The sequence below is a fragment of the Oncorhynchus gorbuscha genome, linkage group LG10 (assembly GCF_021184085.1).
Source record: "Oncorhynchus gorbuscha isolate QuinsamMale2020 ecotype Even-year linkage group LG10, OgorEven_v1.0, whole genome shotgun sequence".
Lineage (NCBI taxonomy): Eukaryota > Metazoa > Chordata > Actinopteri > Salmoniformes > Salmonidae > Oncorhynchus > Oncorhynchus gorbuscha.
Genome location: NC_060182.1, coordinates 33,829,400 through 33,848,342, shown reverse-complemented (window position 1 = coordinate 33,848,342; position 18,943 = coordinate 33,829,400). Strand labels below are relative to the sequence as shown.

The window sequence follows — 18,943 nt, the reverse complement described above, 5'->3', positions numbered from 1 at the left end:
TAGGGTTATCTTCTGTATACCACCCCTACCTTGTCACAACATAACTGACTGGCTCAAACACATTAAGAAGGAAAGAAATTCCACATTCAACAAGGCATACCTGTTAATTGAAATGCATTCCAGTTGACTACCTCATGAAGCTGGTTGAGAGAATGCGAAGAGTGTGCAAAGCTGTCATCAAGGCAAAGGGTGGCTACTTTGAAGAATCTCAAATATAAAATCTATTTTGATTTGTTTAAACACTTTTTTGGTTACTACATGATTCCGTATGTGTTATTTCATAGTTTTGATGTCTTCACTATTATACTACAATGTAGAAAATAGTTAAATGAAGAAAAACCCTTGAATGAGTACATCGGATAGGTGCAGTGAAATGTGTTGTTTTACAGTGTCAGCCATCGTAGTACGGCACCCCTGGAACAAATTAGGTAAAGTGCCTTACTCAAGGGCACAGACAGATTTTTCACCTTGTCGGCTCAGGTATTAGAATCAGCGACCTTTCAGTTTTTGGCCCAAAGCTCTAACTGCAAGGCTACCTGCCGCCCTAACGCTCTAACACTCACAGGAGGAGTGGCAACAGCAGGGGTATCAAATTGAGATGAGGAGAGCAGAGAAGGCCTTTGGGAGGGGATGTTCAAAGAGTTATCATAAGTAGCCTAGAAAGCATAGTTAAGTATGTTATGTTTTCATGTGTGATATGATGCGACCTAGGTTTGGATATGGCTGGGAGCCAGGCGTAAAAAGGCCATCTGAGTCCTCCTGTGTGATGTGGCAGCCGGTGTGGTGTCCCTATCTTTTGGTGTATAACTGTGTGGCTTTGTCACCAACTGTCCATGTTTTCCATAAAAGGAGCACTCTGGTGGTGCACAGCGGTAAATTGTATACTATTTATGTGTCAGATGGAAGACAGACCTGCAATAGAGACTGGGTGCGTGAGTTTGCTATCTGTTTGTGTGACTAACTACAGTAGCCTGCTCAGTGCTATATATTTATGTGCTGTGTGTATACACACTGAGTAGATTCGTTGTAACACACACTTGTAGCATTATGCTCATGATGACCTTCCATCACTCGCGGCCCATAATGCATCTACACCGACCTAAATGGTGTTAATAATCCATCGTCATGGCAACAGTGCTTCTCATCCCTCAACTGCCTCTCCGCCCACATAGGTCTCACAGCAACCGTCACTAAGCAACCCCCTCTTCCTTCTCAGTTTCTCCATTTGACAAAAATATGATATCATATATGATGCTGATATCATATGGGGATGTGACAGATATTAAAGAAATATGATATCATATATGATAAGAGATGATGTTACATCAAGTAAATCTGATATCATATATGATGTGACAAAAATATGATATTATATATGATATGACAAAAATATGATATCATATATGATGTGACAAAAAGTATGATATCATATATGATGTGACAAAAATATGATATCATATATGATGTGACAAAAATATGATATCATATGTGACAAAAATCACATGATGTGACAAAAATATGATATTATATATGATATGACCAATGACCCAACACACCTCCAGGCTGTGTAAGGACTATCTGACCAAGGAGTAGAGTGAAGGAGTGCTGCATCAGATGACCTGGCCTCCACAATCCCCCAACCTCAATCAAATTGAGATGGTTTGGGATGAGTCAGACCGCAGAGTGAAGGAAAAGCAGCCAACAAGTGCTCAGCATATGTGGGAACTCCTTCAAGACTGTTGGAAAAGCATTTCAGGTGAAGCTGGTTGAGAGTATGCCAAGAGTGTGCAATGCTGTCATTGAGGCAAGGGGTGACTACTTTGAAGAATCTAAAATGTAAAATGTATTTTGATTTGTTTAACACTTTTTTGGTTACTACATGATTCCATATGTGTTATTTCATAGTTTTGATATCTTCACTTGATGTCTCCACTATTATTCTAAAATAGTAAAAATAAAGAAAAACCCTTGAATGAGTAGATGTTCTAAAACTTTCGACCGGTTAAATATGATTAGAAAGAGTGGAAATATTGAAAGTGTTTTTCACTGAAGCTAGAGATCTGATCTCCAGAGCTTATCAAGAGGAAATTGCGGTACATTTTTAGAGAAGTCTGATTAAACATAAATAGAGTAGAAGGTGGTTATCTTTATATTCCTTGGCCATATGCAACGTGAAGTATAGTGCAAATCACAGAAGGTTTGGTGCACCTTATTTGGGGAAGACGGCTCGTGGTTATGGCTATAATTAGTGGAATGGTATCAAACACATGGTTTCCATGGTTTCCATGTGTTTAATGCCATTCCATTTACTCCGTTCCAGCCATTATTATGAGCCGTCCTCCCCTCAGCAGCCTCCACTGACACAAATGTAACAGATATATTGGCCACTAACATTTTTCGAGGTGGTGGTGGAGTGGTCAGAGTTGTGTCTCTATACAGCTGGCTCCAGTCATTGTGACCACTGTTGTTAGTACATGACATGCGATGGTTCCCTGTCTTCAAACAGCCTTTTCACAGTATTATTGCTTTTTTTCACCCTTTTTTTAATCAGAGGAAACCGTGTATTTCTGGGGAACAGGAAATGCTGTTGAAAACACACTATGACGTGTGCACATGACGGTTGTAACAGCAACGCTCTATTACACAAAGAACATATTATCCTCAACCGTAACTAATGTGTCTACTGTGGTTGTGTAAGGATCATTGGTGTTGTTGGCCTGTTCTAATTGTATAGTCCTCCAGTGTTCCTTCCTCCCCGTCATATATTTTCTGTCAGCTTCACACCAACCACAGGAAACCACTGCTTCTCGGGGGAAGAGAAGGAGAGAAACAGGAAGAAGGGAGGACCAAATAGAGAGAGAAAGAACATAACTTTCCTAATTGTTGTGCCCTATTTCTACAGAGCATGTTGTCAACGTGTGGGCTAAGGTTTTACAATGACGTTGGCCTGCATTATAGTCTGAATAAAGCTTTGCCCACATACATTTTTATGCTGCCCCAGTTTCTGCTTCCTTGGGCCTCTGCTCTGTCGTTATGTTTTCTTCAGGAAGTGAGTAAGAACCAGAGGGCGGCACCTGGGCAGAGTGGGTGTGGCAAGGGAAGGGAGGAAGTCAAGGCAGGGGCATGTGACTTGTGACTGTGGTGAAGTGGTTACTCACTGACGGACTGGCCGACTAGCTCTCTGGGTGGCTGTTGCTACATGGGATAGAGAGCAGGACAGTCGGAGTAGCTGTTGGATTTCCTGGAAGATCAGGGCATGAGGGGACTATTGGGCTGATTAGGAGGCTGGCTGCTTAGCCTGTCTGTACATGTCTGTGTGGAGAGATGCAGCTCTGTAGGCTACATACAGTAGGTCAGACAAGTGTGTGTTGTAGTACTGTACAGGCCTAGTGGGAAAAGTTAGCGTTCGTGTGTATGTGTCTGTTTCATAATCTATTTGTCAAAAGTGCAGTCCTATGCGTGCATGCGATTGGCTGTTATTGTAAACACCTGGTCTTTCCAGACAGGTGTGGAATGAGTGGTATGTGGCACTGGCAGTGAAATGTGTTTGTGGCTAATGACTGCCCTAATGTTTTTTTAACTGTTATTTTAATGTATGACAGAGAGAGAATGTGAGACAGAGAGAGGGAGAAGTCTGAACAATGGTACTAAACTCAGTAGTACATTAACTGCACAGAGAGTTTTCCGGCCTGGACAAACAAAGAGGGATAGAGAGGGTACAGAAAGAGAGAGAAGGGTCAGAGAGGGAGTGAGAGGGCAGAGACTTTGGTTCACAAGGCAGGAAACGACACGTGATTCTGTCAGCTCCAGTGCAAGGAACATTTTGGAGGAATGGGAAATGCTGCTCCGATCATGTTCTATTACCATTGGTGTGACTGGAAGGGTTGCTGCACATGATAAAAAACATATATACAGTAGCTGTGTAAATTCTGATCTTTCTTGTGGTGAGAGTACAAAGTGCCAGTGTGAATGTGTGTAAGTCTGGTCCTCTTCCCTCATGAGATCCAGCAGGAGAAGTTTCCTGACACGCCGGTCTAATTTCTACATGTGAGTGACTTACCTATGAGGGACAATACATCTGTGTTTGGGGCTGGAGATGACTAAGTTAAGTATGTCCCTTTTTCATCAAGCCCTTTCCCCTCTCATTCAATTCTTCTGTCCCCACAGTGTGGAAACAGAGACCCAGTGTGCGGAGCCTCCCGGGGCCCACACAGACGGCCCCTACAGCCAGACCACAGCGTACCTGCGTGGCACAGAGCGCTACAGTGACAGCAGCAGTGGTCCTGGTCCTCCAGGCCCTCGGGGGCCTCCGTGCGTGGCCCCTCCCAGCTCGGCAAGCCTTGCCTGGGCACTGCGAACACGCCATCAGCCTGCCAGCCTGGCCCTCCGCAAGCAGGAGGAGGAGGAGAACAAGAGGTGCAAGGCCAGTCTCTCTGACAGCTATGAGCTCTCCACAGACCTGCAGGACAAGAAGGTACCCCGGGGTGTGGGCGTGTGTATACAGAATGTGTCTGTACTGTATGGTTTGAACTCCATGTCGTTTGTGTTGTGTGTAGAGAGAGAGAGAAACGACAAGCGTGATAACATGCATTACTTTACTGGCAGTGAGTGTTGTGGTAGCCCTGTCTATAACTCCTCTGTCGCCTGTCCTGTCTCCTCTGCCAGGTGGAGATGTTGGAGAGGAAGTATGGTGGCTCCTTTGTGAGCCGCAGAGCAGCCCGGACCATCCAGACGGCCTTCCGCCAGTACCGCATGAACAAGAACTTTGAGCGCCTCCGCAGCTCAGCGTCCGAGAGCCGCATGACGCGACGCATCATCCTGTCCAACATGCGGCTGCAGTACTCGTTTGACGACCGCCAGCCGCAGCAGCAGGGGACCGGAACACAGACAAACTTTACACACAGCGTGGGCATCGGCCCTCCTCATTCACCTGACGCAGAGAGGACAGGAGACTACACACACCTGGAGGACTCCTTCACCAAACAGGTCGGTCAGTCATCTGGTGCATTCGCTACAGCAGTGATATGTTGAATCAAGTGACTAGTTAAATCAATTCTCAGTTAGAGATTCTATTCCTGCTTGAGTCTCTGTTTTGTCATACTGCAGGTTGAATATCTGTCCCTTACTGTACCAAGATGTTCTATCCTCTCCCTCCATGTGCCATTCAGGTGAAGTCCCTGGCTGACTCCATGGACACCGCCCTGACCTGCCGTAGCGGGCGGGATGACTCCCAGGAAGACTTTGGGGAGTGTGTGTGGAGCAGCAGCAGTAACCCCTCCTCTCAGAGAGGCCTGTGTGAGAGACCCCGGGGAGGGGGAGGGGGCCTTAGCATGCACGGAGACAGCACAGCCACCTCCTACAGTGATGTCACTCTATACATGGACGACTGCATGCCCTCCTCGCCCCTCTCACTGGACCGGGCCCCCAGCAGCACAGACACTGAGTACTGGGGCCCTGGGGGAGGCGTGGGGGCCCGTGAGGACAGCAGGGACACTGAGGGAGGGGGTAGCAGTAACAGCCGTCGCAGCACTCCCTGCACAGAGTGTCGAGACTACCGTCTGAGGGGCGCCCACCTGCCCCTGCTCACCATCGAGCCTCCCAGCGACAGCTCCGTGGACATGAGCGACCGTTCAGACCGTGGCTCCCTCAGCAGACAGATCTACGAGCAGGAGCCAGCGGGAGGAGCAGGCTCTCCTCAGGGAACACTCAAACACTCCCCTAACACTCCCCGCTCTGTCTCTACAGCTGCAGCTCAAGGCCAGACCCGCGCCCCCGGCCGGGGCCGCCCCCCCCTGCCCACTCAAATCCCCCACCACGTGGCACACCACCATCACCACCACCCTCACCACCACCACCAGTACCCAGACACCCCCTCGTCCTCCTCTTCCCCCCAGCAGCCCCCCACCACCCCCCCTGTCCTCCTCCTCCTCTGCTGCGCTGCCCCCTGGTGGCCTGGAGCAGCCCTGTCTATCTGACGGGGACAACGACTCTCTCAACTCCACCACCAACTCCAACGAGACGGTGAACTGCAGCTCTGGCTCCTCGTCTCAGGACAGCCTGAGGGAGCCCCTACCCCCTCTGGGCAAGCAGACCTACCAGAGAGAGAGTCGACACAGCTGGGACTCACCGCCATTCAACAACGACGTGGTGCAAAGACGCCAGTACCGCATCGGACTCAACCTATTCAACAAGTAAGACTTTTGCAATCCATTTATATTTGACATTTCAACTACGTAAAACAACCACATGTCACAATCAACCACATATCACAATCCTTGAATGTAAAACCTTCAAAACAGGAAAAGTCAGGATATAGTGTCACCGAGAGGGAATTGGGAGTCGTTCTCTCGTGATTTGTCATTTTCTGATTGGTCTTTGTGATTCTCAGGAAGCCAGAAAAGGGGATACAGTACCTGATCGAGAGAGGCTTTGTGTCCGACACTCCGGTCGGGATCGCTCGCTTCATCCTGGAGAGGAAGGGCCTGAGCAGACAGATGATCGGAGAATTCCTCGGCAACCGGCAGAAACAGTTCAACAAGGACGTACTGGAGTAAGGGAATGAGCGACGGAGAGGGGGAGGATTCCAAATGGGAGTATACAGTAAATAGGAGATTACTAAAAGTAATTGGAGAGGCTACTGTTACAGTAGTGACTGTGTCTCCTGTGTGTGTTATAGCTGTGTGGTGGACGAGATGGACTTCTCAGGTATGGACCTGGACGATGCTCTGAGGAAGTTCCAGGCCCAGATTAGAGTTCAAGGAGAAGCCCAGAAAGTAGAGAGGCTCATAGAAGCTTTCAGGTGTGTTCAATAGTCCAACTCATGTGTCTATTGTGTTGTTAGACACTCTGTGGAAATAGATTGAATGTACAGTGAGAATGTGTGTTGTTGTTTTGGAAATCCCTCTTAAATCTACACTACTACTCTCTCTTGAAAGTACTTGAAACGTGTTCTCCTTTCTCCCCCAGTCAGCGGTACTGTGTGTGTAACCCGACGCTGGTCCGCCAGTTCCAGAACCCAGACACCATCTTCATCCTGGCCTTCGCCATCATCCTCCTCAACACGGATATGTACAGCCCCAACGTCAAGGCAGAGAGGAAGATGAAGATAGAGGACTTCATCAAGAACCTCAGAGGTGCAGTTGGAACAAGCAGATCCATAAACGCGCGCACAAACAAAACACTCCGAGGAACATTGAACTTAAGGTCCTCATGTGAGAAACAAGATTCTCAGGCTGGCCCCCAGACTATAACATGGCAATACACTGTGATCAGTGATGGTTATTTCCACTGCGTTTGTCTCATCCTTTTGGGTTATATGAGTTTTAAAAATAAAAGTGAGCCTGCTACCTCCCAGACACTCATAACGCGAGACACTTTCCATCAAATAGTTTTTTTCAATCAAATGAGCAAAATATTTAAACACAGCAGGAAGTAGACTGATGTAGGCGCGTTTAAGGCATTAACAGCCTCTCTCTTTCCCTGTGTGTCTACCAGGAGTGGACAACGGCCAGGACATTCCCAGGGATCTGTTGGTGGGGATCTACCAGCGCATCCAGAAGTGGGAGCTTAGGACCAACGACGACCACGTGTCCCAAGTGCAGGCGGTAGAGAGAGTCATAGTAGGCAAAAAGCCTGTGAGTTGTCTGGGCTTGAAATGTAACTGTAGCCCCGTGTCATTTCCCTGTTTAGCCTGTCAACATCTGTGGTACTGTGTGTTGTTGCTATGTGTTACTGCATTGACAAGCTGTAACACAAGCTGTTACTGCTCAGCCTTAGGGAGATGTAATACTAAACTATTTTCTTTCTTTGTGTTTTGTGTAGGTGATGTCTCTGCCACACCGCAGGCTGGTATGCTGCTGTCAGCTCTATGAGGTGCCTGACCCCAACCGACCCCAGAGGACAGGAGTTCACCAACGGGAGGTCTTCCTGTTCAACGACCTGCTGGTGGTGAGGCTTCCTAACACATCCTCCTAACAATGGGAACTCCTATGAGAGCCTCCTGCTAATGCGTATGGCGAGTTGGAGACCATCAGGCTATCCTAAACAATGTAGAACTATATATAATGTTCTCTTTTCTTCTCCGTTTACAACCACATGTTCTCCATGTGCCTTCTCAGGTGACTAAGATTTTCCAGAAGAAGAAGACTTCTGTGACGTACAGTTTCAGACAGTCCTTCCCTCTGGTGGAGATGCAAGTCCACATGTTCCAGAACTCATGTGAGAGCCTGTTTCCTCCTCTGCCTCTTCCTCATATTCAACACTAAACCCCTCCAGACATCTGCACATTTACTTATCAGTAGTTTTCTTCTTTGTACGCTCTGTACTCTTTCTCTCCCTCCATTAAGTTGATGAATATGCTCCTCTCGTATCTTTGAATGAGTTCACTCACTCTGTGTGTGTGTCTCTGTCTGTCAACATAGGTCATGAAGTTAACAGCCAGATGGTAAATGTTGTGTTTTTACATGATTCTCTTTCTCTGTCTGTCTCTGTCACCCAGACTACCCCCACGGAATCCGTCTGACCTCAGCAGTGTTGGGTGGAGAGAGGAAGGTCCTTATCGTGTTTATGGCTCCCAGCCAGCAGGACCGCACCCGCTTTGTCAGTGACCTTAAAGAGAGTATCGCTGAGGTGCAGGAGATGGAGAAGTACAGAGTGGAGTGTGAGTACACCTCCCCCTGTTGGTCATTATGGGGAACTACGGCTGTGTGTGGCTCAAAGGTGTAGTAGAGTAACTATTGCTTTCCTGCATCTTACCCTATCCACCTGTAAGTGAAAAACAGGAAGAAAGGTAGTGATGTGCATGAACTATTTCTATTGTCAATCTTCTTCTCTCGGTCTTCCTCTCAATCTCTCTTTCTCTCCGTAGCCGAGTTGGAGAAGCAGAAAGGCGTGATGCGGACTGGCCTGCTGACCGGCTTGGGCGGAGGTGGAGTGGGTGTGAAGGGTGAGGTGGCGAACGGCACCCTGGGAAGGCCCAGTCTAGATGACAACTACTCTGCGGGAGAGGGACTCAAACGCTCTGCGCTCAGCTCATCTCTCCGAGACCTATCAGATGGAGGTAAAACATACACACACAAACAAACGCACAAGAAAACACACACACATACACTACCGTTCAACATTTTGGGGGTCACTTAGAAACGTCCTTGTTTTTGAAAGAAAAGCACCAAAAAAAGTCCATTAAAATAACATAAAATGAGAAACAGACGCCTCACAAGTCCTCAACTGGCAGCTTCATTAAATAGTACCCGCAAAACACCAGTCTCAACATCAACAGTGAAGAGGCGACTCCAGATTTCCTCTGTCCAGTGTCTGTGTTCTTTTGCCCATCTTAATCTTTTATTTTTATTGGCCAGTCTGAGATATGGCTTTTTCTTTGCAACTCTGTAAAGAAAAAGAAAGGAAGGTCTTTGTTTCTTGCCATTTTGAGCCTGTAATCGAACCCACAAGTGCTGATACTCCAGATACTCACCTAGTCTAAAGAAGGACAGTTTTATTGCTTCTTTAATCAGAACAACAGTTTTCAGCTGTGCTGACGTTCAATTCGCCTTTAAAAATGTATAGCTAACACAACATGACATTGGAACACAGGAGTGATGGATGCTGATAATGGGCCTCTGTACACCTATGTGAAATCTGCCGTTTCCAGCTACCATAGTCATTTGCAACATTAATGTCTACACTGTATTTCTGATCAATTTGATGTTCTTTTTAATGGACAAAAAAAATACATTTTCTTTCAAAAACAAGGACATTTCTAAGTGACACCAAACTTTTTAACGGTAGTGTATATATAGAAAGTACATACAAACCACTTCCTGGAAATTGTGTCTTATGCTAATAAAATACTCTCAGTAATCCTGCCGTTTAATAGAGATATTCTATATGCTCTTTTTACTGACTGACTGTGATCTTTGTAAGGATTCATAGAAATTCTTCAGCCACTAATGTCTGGACACTGAGAGTAGAGGGTACCTTGTCCATGGGGCAGCTTGAGATTCTTCCTTTGCTTCTTCTGGTCTCATCTTGTTCTATTATCTCTGGCACATGAAAGAACACTAGCTTCTGCAAGTCATATCTCTCACCTCTCTGCAAACCCCACTCTGCAACATTCTGTTACTCTATTTCCTCTCTTTCGCAACCTGCCTCTTCCTGGCTGGGTGCAGGGAAACGTGGTCGCAGAAACAGTGTTGGCTCCCTCGACAGTACCATGGAAGTAAGTCTGAATGGACAAACTGAATGGTGTACCTACCCCTTTAATACGTATACCTCAAACATAGCCATCCCAGTATATCCCTTTAATAGAGCCATAAACGCCTAGTCTTTCCCCTCGTCCTCATCCTTGACCCCTTCCTCAGCATGCTCTGTGTGTTTTATGTGTGTGACTGACATGTGTGACTGACATGTGCATGCGTGTGTTCTGGAATGAGCTTTTCATACCTCTGTGCACAACAGCCTGTGCATGTTCTTGTTCTCAACTCTTGTTCTTCTCGATTCTTGCATTGTCAAAAAAAAAAAAAACATTTCATTGGTTTGTTGTTGGTTTGCAGGTATTGTGGTGTTTGTCATTGCAGTGTTTCTGTGATTTCTCCAAGGCATTCTGATAGGATGTCATATGCATGAATTACTTCCTTTCCAGAACTCCTTCTCAACTCTCCTTCCTCTTCCTCTTTGTCTTCCTCAGGGTTCCATCATTAGCAGCCCCCAGCCGCACCAGCGTTACCCGGTTCCGGGCGTGGTCCCAGGCTGCTACCCTACAGAAGACTACCGGCCGCATCGCCCCATCCTGAGCCCCGGAACGGGGGGTGGGGGGTGGGCCGGGGCAACAACACACCGCTGCTGGGACGGGAGTTGGGGGGGTTCCCAGCAGTGTAGAGAGAGCGGGGGTGGGGAGCGGCCCTGGGGGGGGCAATACGGGCTCCTTCCTGGGCTCTCTATTCGGCAGCAAACGCGTCAAGCCGCCAAGTCCCCTTATACCACCGGGGCCACCCTACCCCGCCCCTGTCCCCCCACCCACTACGGGAGGGCCCCCTCCTCACTCCCCATCATCTCTGTGCCAATCGGAGGGGGGGCCCTTCCAAGATCCAGGCCCTGCATGCTCAGTACTGCCACACGGCCGCTGTGCAGCCCCCTCCTCCCTACTACCATCACCATCGCTACCACGTCCAAGCTGGCCCTCCTCCCTTGCCAGGCGGGGGCGTGCCCCCTCATATCCTTCAGAGAGGGCCGTTCCCCTGTCGCCCTCCTATTGGCCCCCCTCACACCCAGCTCCAGCAGCTGGCCCATCTCTCCCAGCTTTCCCAGCATGGCATGCAGGGTCGCTACAGCAACATGGCGGTGGGCTGTCCTCCCCCCCTTTCTCCTCACTCCCAACATTCTCAGAACCCCCAGTTCACCATGTACCACACACAGCCCACACACTCTATCAGGGCGGGCGCCATGCCAGGCAAACCACCTCTGACTTTGTCTCACTCCCACCCGCACCCCCACGCACACTCCCACACCCACCCCGGGCACCCCCTCAGTGCCGCGCCGCACCCCGCCCCCCACCCACATCAATCTCGCTTCATCTTTGGCACGCTGCCCCACCAACATCAGCATCAGCAGCCGTCCGCTTCCGTCAACACCCATCACGCTGTGCCCGCCGCCCAGTATCAGCCCCTGTACCCTCCTCTCTCTTCTATCCCCCTCCCCCCACTCCCCTTTACCCCCCTTCTACCCCCTTATCCCCCTTATGCCTCTTTGCCCTCACCCCCCCCAGCACCCCGGTCAGTCTCAGCAGGGGCCCCAGGTGACGGGACCTGGGGCGACTGGCACAGGGGGCAGCTCCAAATCCAAACCTATCAACCGGATCAGCACGGTGGTGTGAGCAGCAGAACGTGGGGCCACAGAAGGCAGAGGTCAGAGGGCAGGATGGAGGAAGGGGGCGGAGCTAGGGACAGGGATAGAGCCAGGGCTTGTAGAGGTGAGCAGGACAGCAGCAGCAGTAACAACAGCGCCAGTGACAAGAAGAAACGCAACTTATTTCGTCTCTGCTACTTTCACCTCCGCTTCCCACACATGTAGACCGACAGAGCAAAGGAAAGAGAGTTGGAGCTAAATTACATGCATATAGCTGAACACATACAAGACACACAGGAAGAATAAACACACGTAAAGCAATGCCCACGTAAATGTAGTTTCTCAGGTGAACTCTATCAGCTCTCAGCACACAAACTCATAAGGGAGAGTCACAGGTCGGCGCAATGATGTTGAAGTTGGCGGCAGGCAGGAAAAACCATTAAAACACACACACACACAAAATCAACAGTTTCTCTAGCCATAGAACTGATGCTGGTTGTAAATGTACAGTAGAGGGCCTGTACCCAGTGTTTCACTGTCTGAAGTATTATTTGAAACTCTGGACTTTGCCAAGACATGAGCTTGAGAGTGTTTTAAACATAAAGCACCAACATGTAATCGTGCAACGTTATGAATGGTGGAAAATCTGACGATGAAAACACGCAAGATTTGGTTCTGGTGTTGTTGAGATAAGGACATTGCTGACCAACAGAAAGACCATCTCCACCCACTTGGATATGGAAAAAGACTTCACCACTAAATACATTCCAGCAGGGTGGTGCGTTGTAAACAGCCATTAGAGGATAGTTGCAAAAGGAATCCCCTCGATTTTGCAATAATTTATTCAGCTTCATAATAAGTTTGTCAATTACCACGGCAGGTCTTCATCACTGAAAGGTATCCTTTTTTAAAGTAGACCTCAGAGACATTTGCTTTGTCTTCAGATTTTATGACTCACGGTTCAATGGCAGTCTTAGGCTCTATGGTCTTTTACATGTAAAGAGAAGTCAGCTGGTTTCATAGGATTTACATGCATTCCCTATAGGGTGTGTGGATTAATGATGCTACCAATAATATTTTTGAATGTTTTTAAGCTTTTTTGCTGTTGTATAAATGTTACATATGTAATTGCTGAGTATGATGAATATTGTCTACTAACATAACTGTTTTGATCCAGTGATTAATTAGATATTACAGATGTTTGATTGATTTTTAAAAAATGATTATACAGAGGATATATACACTTATTCATTCCCTCATACTTGTATGTAATGAGGGTGTTATAAAGTGTGATTTATTTTTGTTCTCTATGATGGTTGCCATTGATAACTTCTATTTTCAGTTATTATTATTGAATGTTAAAAATATTAGTTCATATTTAGGACAATTTTTGTTCTTAGAGAGTTGTGTACCCTATAGGAGACTGGTGATTGTGTGAACTAGTAGCTGCACAATGTCCAAAACAAAATGGTTAATTGGAGTCAAAATGCATATGAATAAATATGCTTTCCCACCTCAGACCCCTCTGAAAGATCCCCTTATAAGGGCTTTGACCTTTTACCTGCTCATGGACAATGATCCTCATTTCATTGGTGACCCTGTCGTTTATGTCCTCCCTGTTATCCTCCCTGTTATCCTCCCTGTTATCATGGGACTCACTCAGAAGCATCTGGTCTTGTTGAGAGAGTTTCTCACATGGCGTGTGTTTGGATGGTCTATTTCTTTGAACAAGCACGCTTTGTAATATAGTTTTGTGGTTTTGCACACGTGGTGTCTTAAAGTCAAAAATGGCATTATTTTAAACACCCTCCTCACATACCCGCTTGCCAGTCCTCAGAGAACCCTAATAGCCTACACCCCAGCGCCCTTACTGAATGGGCTTGTCATTACATCAAACAGGTTTGTTAATCTTCTCATCTCTGTTGACCACCTTTCTTACTTCCTCTCTCTGTCCTTCTATTGCAGTGTTTGAACAATGGTAGATTGAACAAGGGATTCATCTTTCAGGATAAAGGGAATCATTTAGATTTAGGATGGTGAATTGTAGTTATACCTGCTAGACAATACTTGTGGACAAAGAAGAGACAGATTCATGTTAAAAGCCAGAACAAGAATATGGGTAGTCAGGGAAAAATGTAAGGTTTTAGAGGTGGTTGAGGTTGAAGTTTTTTTGTTGGCTTTTACCTGCATAATTCCCCCTGTATTGTCTCTTTGTGACCCCTCTTGCATGAATATATCTGCACTTATTGAATGGATTGTACTGTATAAATCTGAATGTACATATTGTATTGAGGTGTGTGTGTGTGTGTGTGTGCGTGTGTTTGTGCGTGCGTGTGAGTGAGTGTGCGTGTGTGAGAGAGAAAGATGAGTAGGGGACTTTGGTTTGAATATTGAATTATTTTTTATTTTAGACTGAGGGTGAGAGAATAAATTGCAGTAATTAAGTGTTTGTTTGTCAGAGAACAAATTGATATTATTTTAAACATGATCTTAAGAATTTAATTTGTGTATGTAGTAAGTATTAACTGGAAGAGTAGAGAATTGAGATGTGAATATTTATTGCTTCTGATATATTAAAAAGTGTCCTTGCAGTGAAACAATCTTCCGTCTTTTATTGGTGTCTTCATGACAGAATAAATCTCTGCAAATGTGATGGACAGCAACACATTTGATTTATTTATAGCTTACTGTGTAGCACTTTCCCAGCACTTTAGAACAACATGTAGAGGGTGTGACATATTGGTCTACTTCCTGCTATTCAAACCTGAAATCAGAACAGAATTATCTTCTACCAATCAAGAGGTACAGCTGTTTTAGGAACCGCAGCAACTACTTTCATCAAGCCTACCTCACACTTTTGACTTAACTGCCATAGAACTTGGGGGGGGGGGGGGGGTGAATAACACCAGGACTTTGGGGGGTTGACTCTGACTCCTGCTATCAGAGTCGTTAGTCGACTCTCTCAAAATTAGCTACAGCTGCAATGTCAGTATGTGCACACTGATGAATTAGGTAATTGATTAGCAATGCATATGGAGCAAGGTTATTATAGTTTTGTGATTTTCTATTACTTTTTATTTCTGTTCATTTTTAGATTTGATTTGAAGTTCAGTTCAGTTTCAGTTTTTTTTTCCAGACTTGATTTGATAGTTTTTATTCAGTTTAATAGTTTGAGTTCAGTTTGATAAAAACATTATTTTTTTAAACATTATTTAGTTTACATTTTAGTGTTAGAGACAGAAAGTAACCTTATGCATGGGAGGCTAGGAGCCATTTGTGTGTTGTAGGCCTAAAGCAGGGGTATACTCAAGTACTATTTGAGACGGTCCGGGCACACAAATTTCCTAGGTGGCAAAGGTCCGGAACAATATTGTCATTTATCAGCGTAACAACAAACCCCCACCTCGCAACCCACGTGACCCCAAACTGTTGGAACTGTTCACAAATTTGCAGGTTTAAAGCTAATTTCCTACAATTCTACAAATGTTTCACATCTTATGTGTGTTCATATGATACCAGGAGTTGAATCCTGGCCGAATTCCAAAAATAAAATAATAGCTCTCTCACCTTGTCTTTATCCTGAATTTCTTTGTGGGTGCTGTTCAGATGAACTTTGAGGTTGGCAGGGTTTTTCCCTTTTATCTCTGCTTCACACGCTGCCATCTTCTGACACGACAATACATTTGTTTTTGTCAGTTCTAGCAATGTACTAAAAATAATCCCACATGAGGCTTTGTCTTTTGTGACTGACCACTGCTGGTGTTGGGTTTGCTGCCAACATTGTTCATTGCATAGAAAACACTCTGGAGCTTCTAAAACTGTTAAAATACTGTCTGTGAGTATAACAGAACTGATATGGCAGGCGAAAACCCGAAGAGAATCCATCCAGAATTATTTTATTTTGAAGTCACAGTCCATTCAAATGCTTGTCTATGGGATAGACAAGATGAGTTACTAGTTGTAGTTTTTCAAGATGGCTCTCATTTGGACTGTAGTCTTGTGGCGCGCGTAGATGAGGGCACACACTTAGCTATTTATCTCAGGTATTGAACATACTACATTCCGTCTTAAATTGTATCGTTTATTTACATATTAGGGTACCTGAGGTTTGAGTACAAATGTTGTTAGACTTGTTTCAATAAAGGACTTTATTAAAGTAAAGCCTTTTGAAATCTGACGAAGTGGTTGGATTAACAAGAAGTGAAGCTTTTAAACGATGTAAGACACTTGTATTTTCATTCATGTTTAATATTACGATTTTTGTATTTTGAATTTCGCGCTCTGCAATTTCACCGGATGTTGTCCTGATGGGACGCTAGCCCAAATTAACCAACAATGCAGTTCAAGAAATATAGTTAAGAAAATATTTACTAAACATACTTAAGTAAAAAATGTAATTAAAGGTAACACAATAAAATAACAATAATGAGGCTATATACAGGGGGTATCGGTACTGAGTCAATGTGTGGGGGTACATCTTAGTTGAGGTCATTTGTACATGTAGGTAGGGGTAAAGTGACTATGCATAGATAATAAACAGCAAGTAGCAGCAGTGTAAAAACAATGGAGGGGTCCGTTAATTGTTCAGCAGTCTTCTGGCTTGGGGGTAGAAGCTGTTAAAGATCATTTTAGACCTAGACTTGGAGCTCTGGTACCGCTTGCATAGCAGTAGCAGAGATAACAATCTATGACTTGGGTGACTGGAGTCTTTGACAATTTTTGGGGCCTTTCTCTGATACCGCCTAGTCAGATCCACCCCTTTTGTTCAATTTTTGCCTAAAATGACATACCCAAATCCACCTGCCTGTAGCTCAGGACCTGAAGCAAGGATATGCATATTCTTGATACCATTTGAAAGGAAATACTTTGAAGTTTGTGGAAATGTGAAATGAATGTAGGAGAATAACACATTAGATCTGGTAAAATATAATACAAAGAAAAAATGGTGTATTTTTGTGTATTGTTTTTGTACCATCTTTGAAACACAAGAGAAATGCCATAATGGATTATTCCAGCCCAGGAGCAATTGAGATGTTAGCCACTAGATGGCAGCAGTGTATGTGCAAAGTTTAAGACTGATCCAATGAACCATTGCACTTCTGTTCAAAATCATGTATCAAGACTTCCCAAATGTGCTTAATTGGTTTATTAATAACTTTTCAAGTTCATTACTGTGCACTGACCTCAAGCAATAGCATGGTAGTATTTAACTTGAATAACTACTGTAAATTAGACAGTGCAGTTAGATTAACAAGAATTTAAGATTTCTGCCTATATCAGATATTTTTTATGTCCTGGGAAATGTTATTGTTACTTACAACCTCATGCTATGTTAACTCAACTGTCCTGCGGGGGACCCACCAATCCTGTAGAGGATATATATATATATATATAGGATATAGGTCCTGGGTGGCAGGAACCTTGGGCCCGAACCTGGGACCGTTAGGCTCTACAGAGGGTGCACAATTGAGCAAGAGGACAAGTGTGTCTAGTTTGAGAAACAGATGCCTCACAAGTCCTAAACTGGCAGCTTCATTACACACTACACGCAAAACACCAGTCTTAACGTCAACAGTGAAGAGGTGACTCCAGGATGCTGGCCTTCTAGACAGAGTTGCAAAGAAAAAGCCATATCTCAGACTGGCCAATAAAAGATTAAGATGGGCAAAAGAAAACAGTAGACAGAGGAACAGAGGAACTCTGCCTAGAAGGCCAGCATCCCGGAGTCGCCTCTTCATTGTTGACGTTGAGACTGGTGTTTTGCGGGTACTATATTTAATGATTCTGCCAGTTGAGGACTTGTGAGGACAGTTTTCAGCTGTGCTAACATAATTGCAAAAGGGTTTTCTAATGATCAATTAGCCTTTAAAATTACAAACTTGGATTAGCTAACACAACATGCCGTTGGAACACAGGAGTGATGGTTGCTGATAATGGTCCTATGTACTCCTATGTAGATATTCCATTACAAATCTGCCGTAAAAACACAGAACGTGTGAAATATGGGTTTACTTTTCTGCTATTTAAATCTGAAATCAGAATGCTAAACATCTTCTACCAATTCAACAATACAGCTGTTTTGGTAACTGCATCAACTACTTTCTCTCAACTTTTACAAACAAATACAATTTTGTCCACTTTCCTAAAAACTATAAGCTTATGAAATCTTGGTCTGCTTCTCTGTTTTTCCAATCTGATCAATCAAATGATATCACTAGGAGAGCCCATTTAACTTTTATTTAAGACTGATTGTGCCACACATCTCACCCCAACCCATAAAAATAGCCCGCTATAACAACCCTCACACTCACTAATCAAACTACAATAGTGACCCCACTTCCTATAGCTAACCTGGCCATGGCCTACCTGTCTTAAACATGAACTATTTTACTTTAATGTACCTCTACTAGAAGTTCCAGGGCTACTTAGGCTCCTCCATGCACCTTTTCTTATGAAAATAACGCCATTTATTTGCAGTATAACTATTGGAATTAGGCCAGGCATGCAAAATACAAATTGTTAGTTTATCAATAGATGGGTGTGTTTCCATGTCCTGCCTTGGTTTAGGTTCTGAGATTAAATAGGTGTCACACCCTGACCTGTTTCACCTGTCTTGTGCTTGTCTCCACCCCCCTCCAGGTGTAACCAATTATGCCCTGTGTATTTATACCCCTTTTTTGTGGTATCCAATTGGTAGATACAGTCTTGTCCCATTGCTTGCAACTCCCATGCAGACTTGGGAGAGGTGAAGGTTGAGAGCCGTGCGTCCTCCGAAACATAACACAACCCAGTCAAGCCAAGCCAAGCCGCACTGCTTCTTGACACACTGCTCGCTTAACCCAGAAGCCAGCCGCACCAATGTGTCGGAGGTAACACCGTACACCTGGCAACCATGTCAGTGTGCCCGGCCTGCCACAGGAGTCGCTAGTGCGCGATGGGCAAGAACATCCCTGCCAGCCAAACTCTCCCCTAACCCAGACGACACTGGGACAATTGTCCACCCCCCCATGGGTCTCTCGGTTGCAGTCAGCTGTGACAGAGCCTGGAGTTGAACCAGGATCTCTAGTGGCACAGCTACCACTGCAATGCAGTGCCTTAGACC

The 18,943-nt window shown here is 45.3% G+C and overlaps 1 protein-coding gene across 1 annotated transcript in view; it reads left to right on the top strand.

Moving 5' to 3' along the window:
• LOC124045928 (IQ motif and SEC7 domain-containing protein 1-like) overlaps window positions 1-14,441 on the top strand; it is a 61,885-nt gene extending 47,444 nt beyond the window's left edge. The window contains exons 3-16 of the mRNA XM_046365746.1: window positions 4,168-4,474; window positions 4,666-4,986; window positions 5,169-5,735; window positions 5,866-6,191; window positions 6,389-6,550; window positions 6,677-6,799; window positions 6,967-7,133; window positions 7,495-7,634; window positions 7,822-7,947; window positions 8,118-8,217; window positions 8,498-8,659; window positions 8,867-9,058; window positions 10,167-10,216; window positions 10,685-14,441. Of these exons, the coding sequence (XP_046221702.1) occupies window positions 4,168-4,474; window positions 4,666-4,986; window positions 5,169-5,735; window positions 5,866-6,191; window positions 6,389-6,550; window positions 6,677-6,799; window positions 6,967-7,133; window positions 7,495-7,634; window positions 7,822-7,947; window positions 8,118-8,217; window positions 8,498-8,659; window positions 8,867-9,058; window positions 10,167-10,216; window positions 10,685-11,461 (3,520 nt within the window). The 3' untranslated portion in view covers window positions 11,462-14,441. The remainder of the gene's footprint in view (window positions 1-4,167; window positions 4,475-4,665; window positions 4,987-5,168; window positions 5,736-5,865; window positions 6,192-6,388; window positions 6,551-6,676; window positions 6,800-6,966; window positions 7,134-7,494; window positions 7,635-7,821; window positions 7,948-8,117; window positions 8,218-8,497; window positions 8,660-8,866; window positions 9,059-10,166; window positions 10,217-10,684) is intronic.
• The last annotated feature ends 4,502 nt before the right edge of the window (window positions 14,442-18,943 follow it).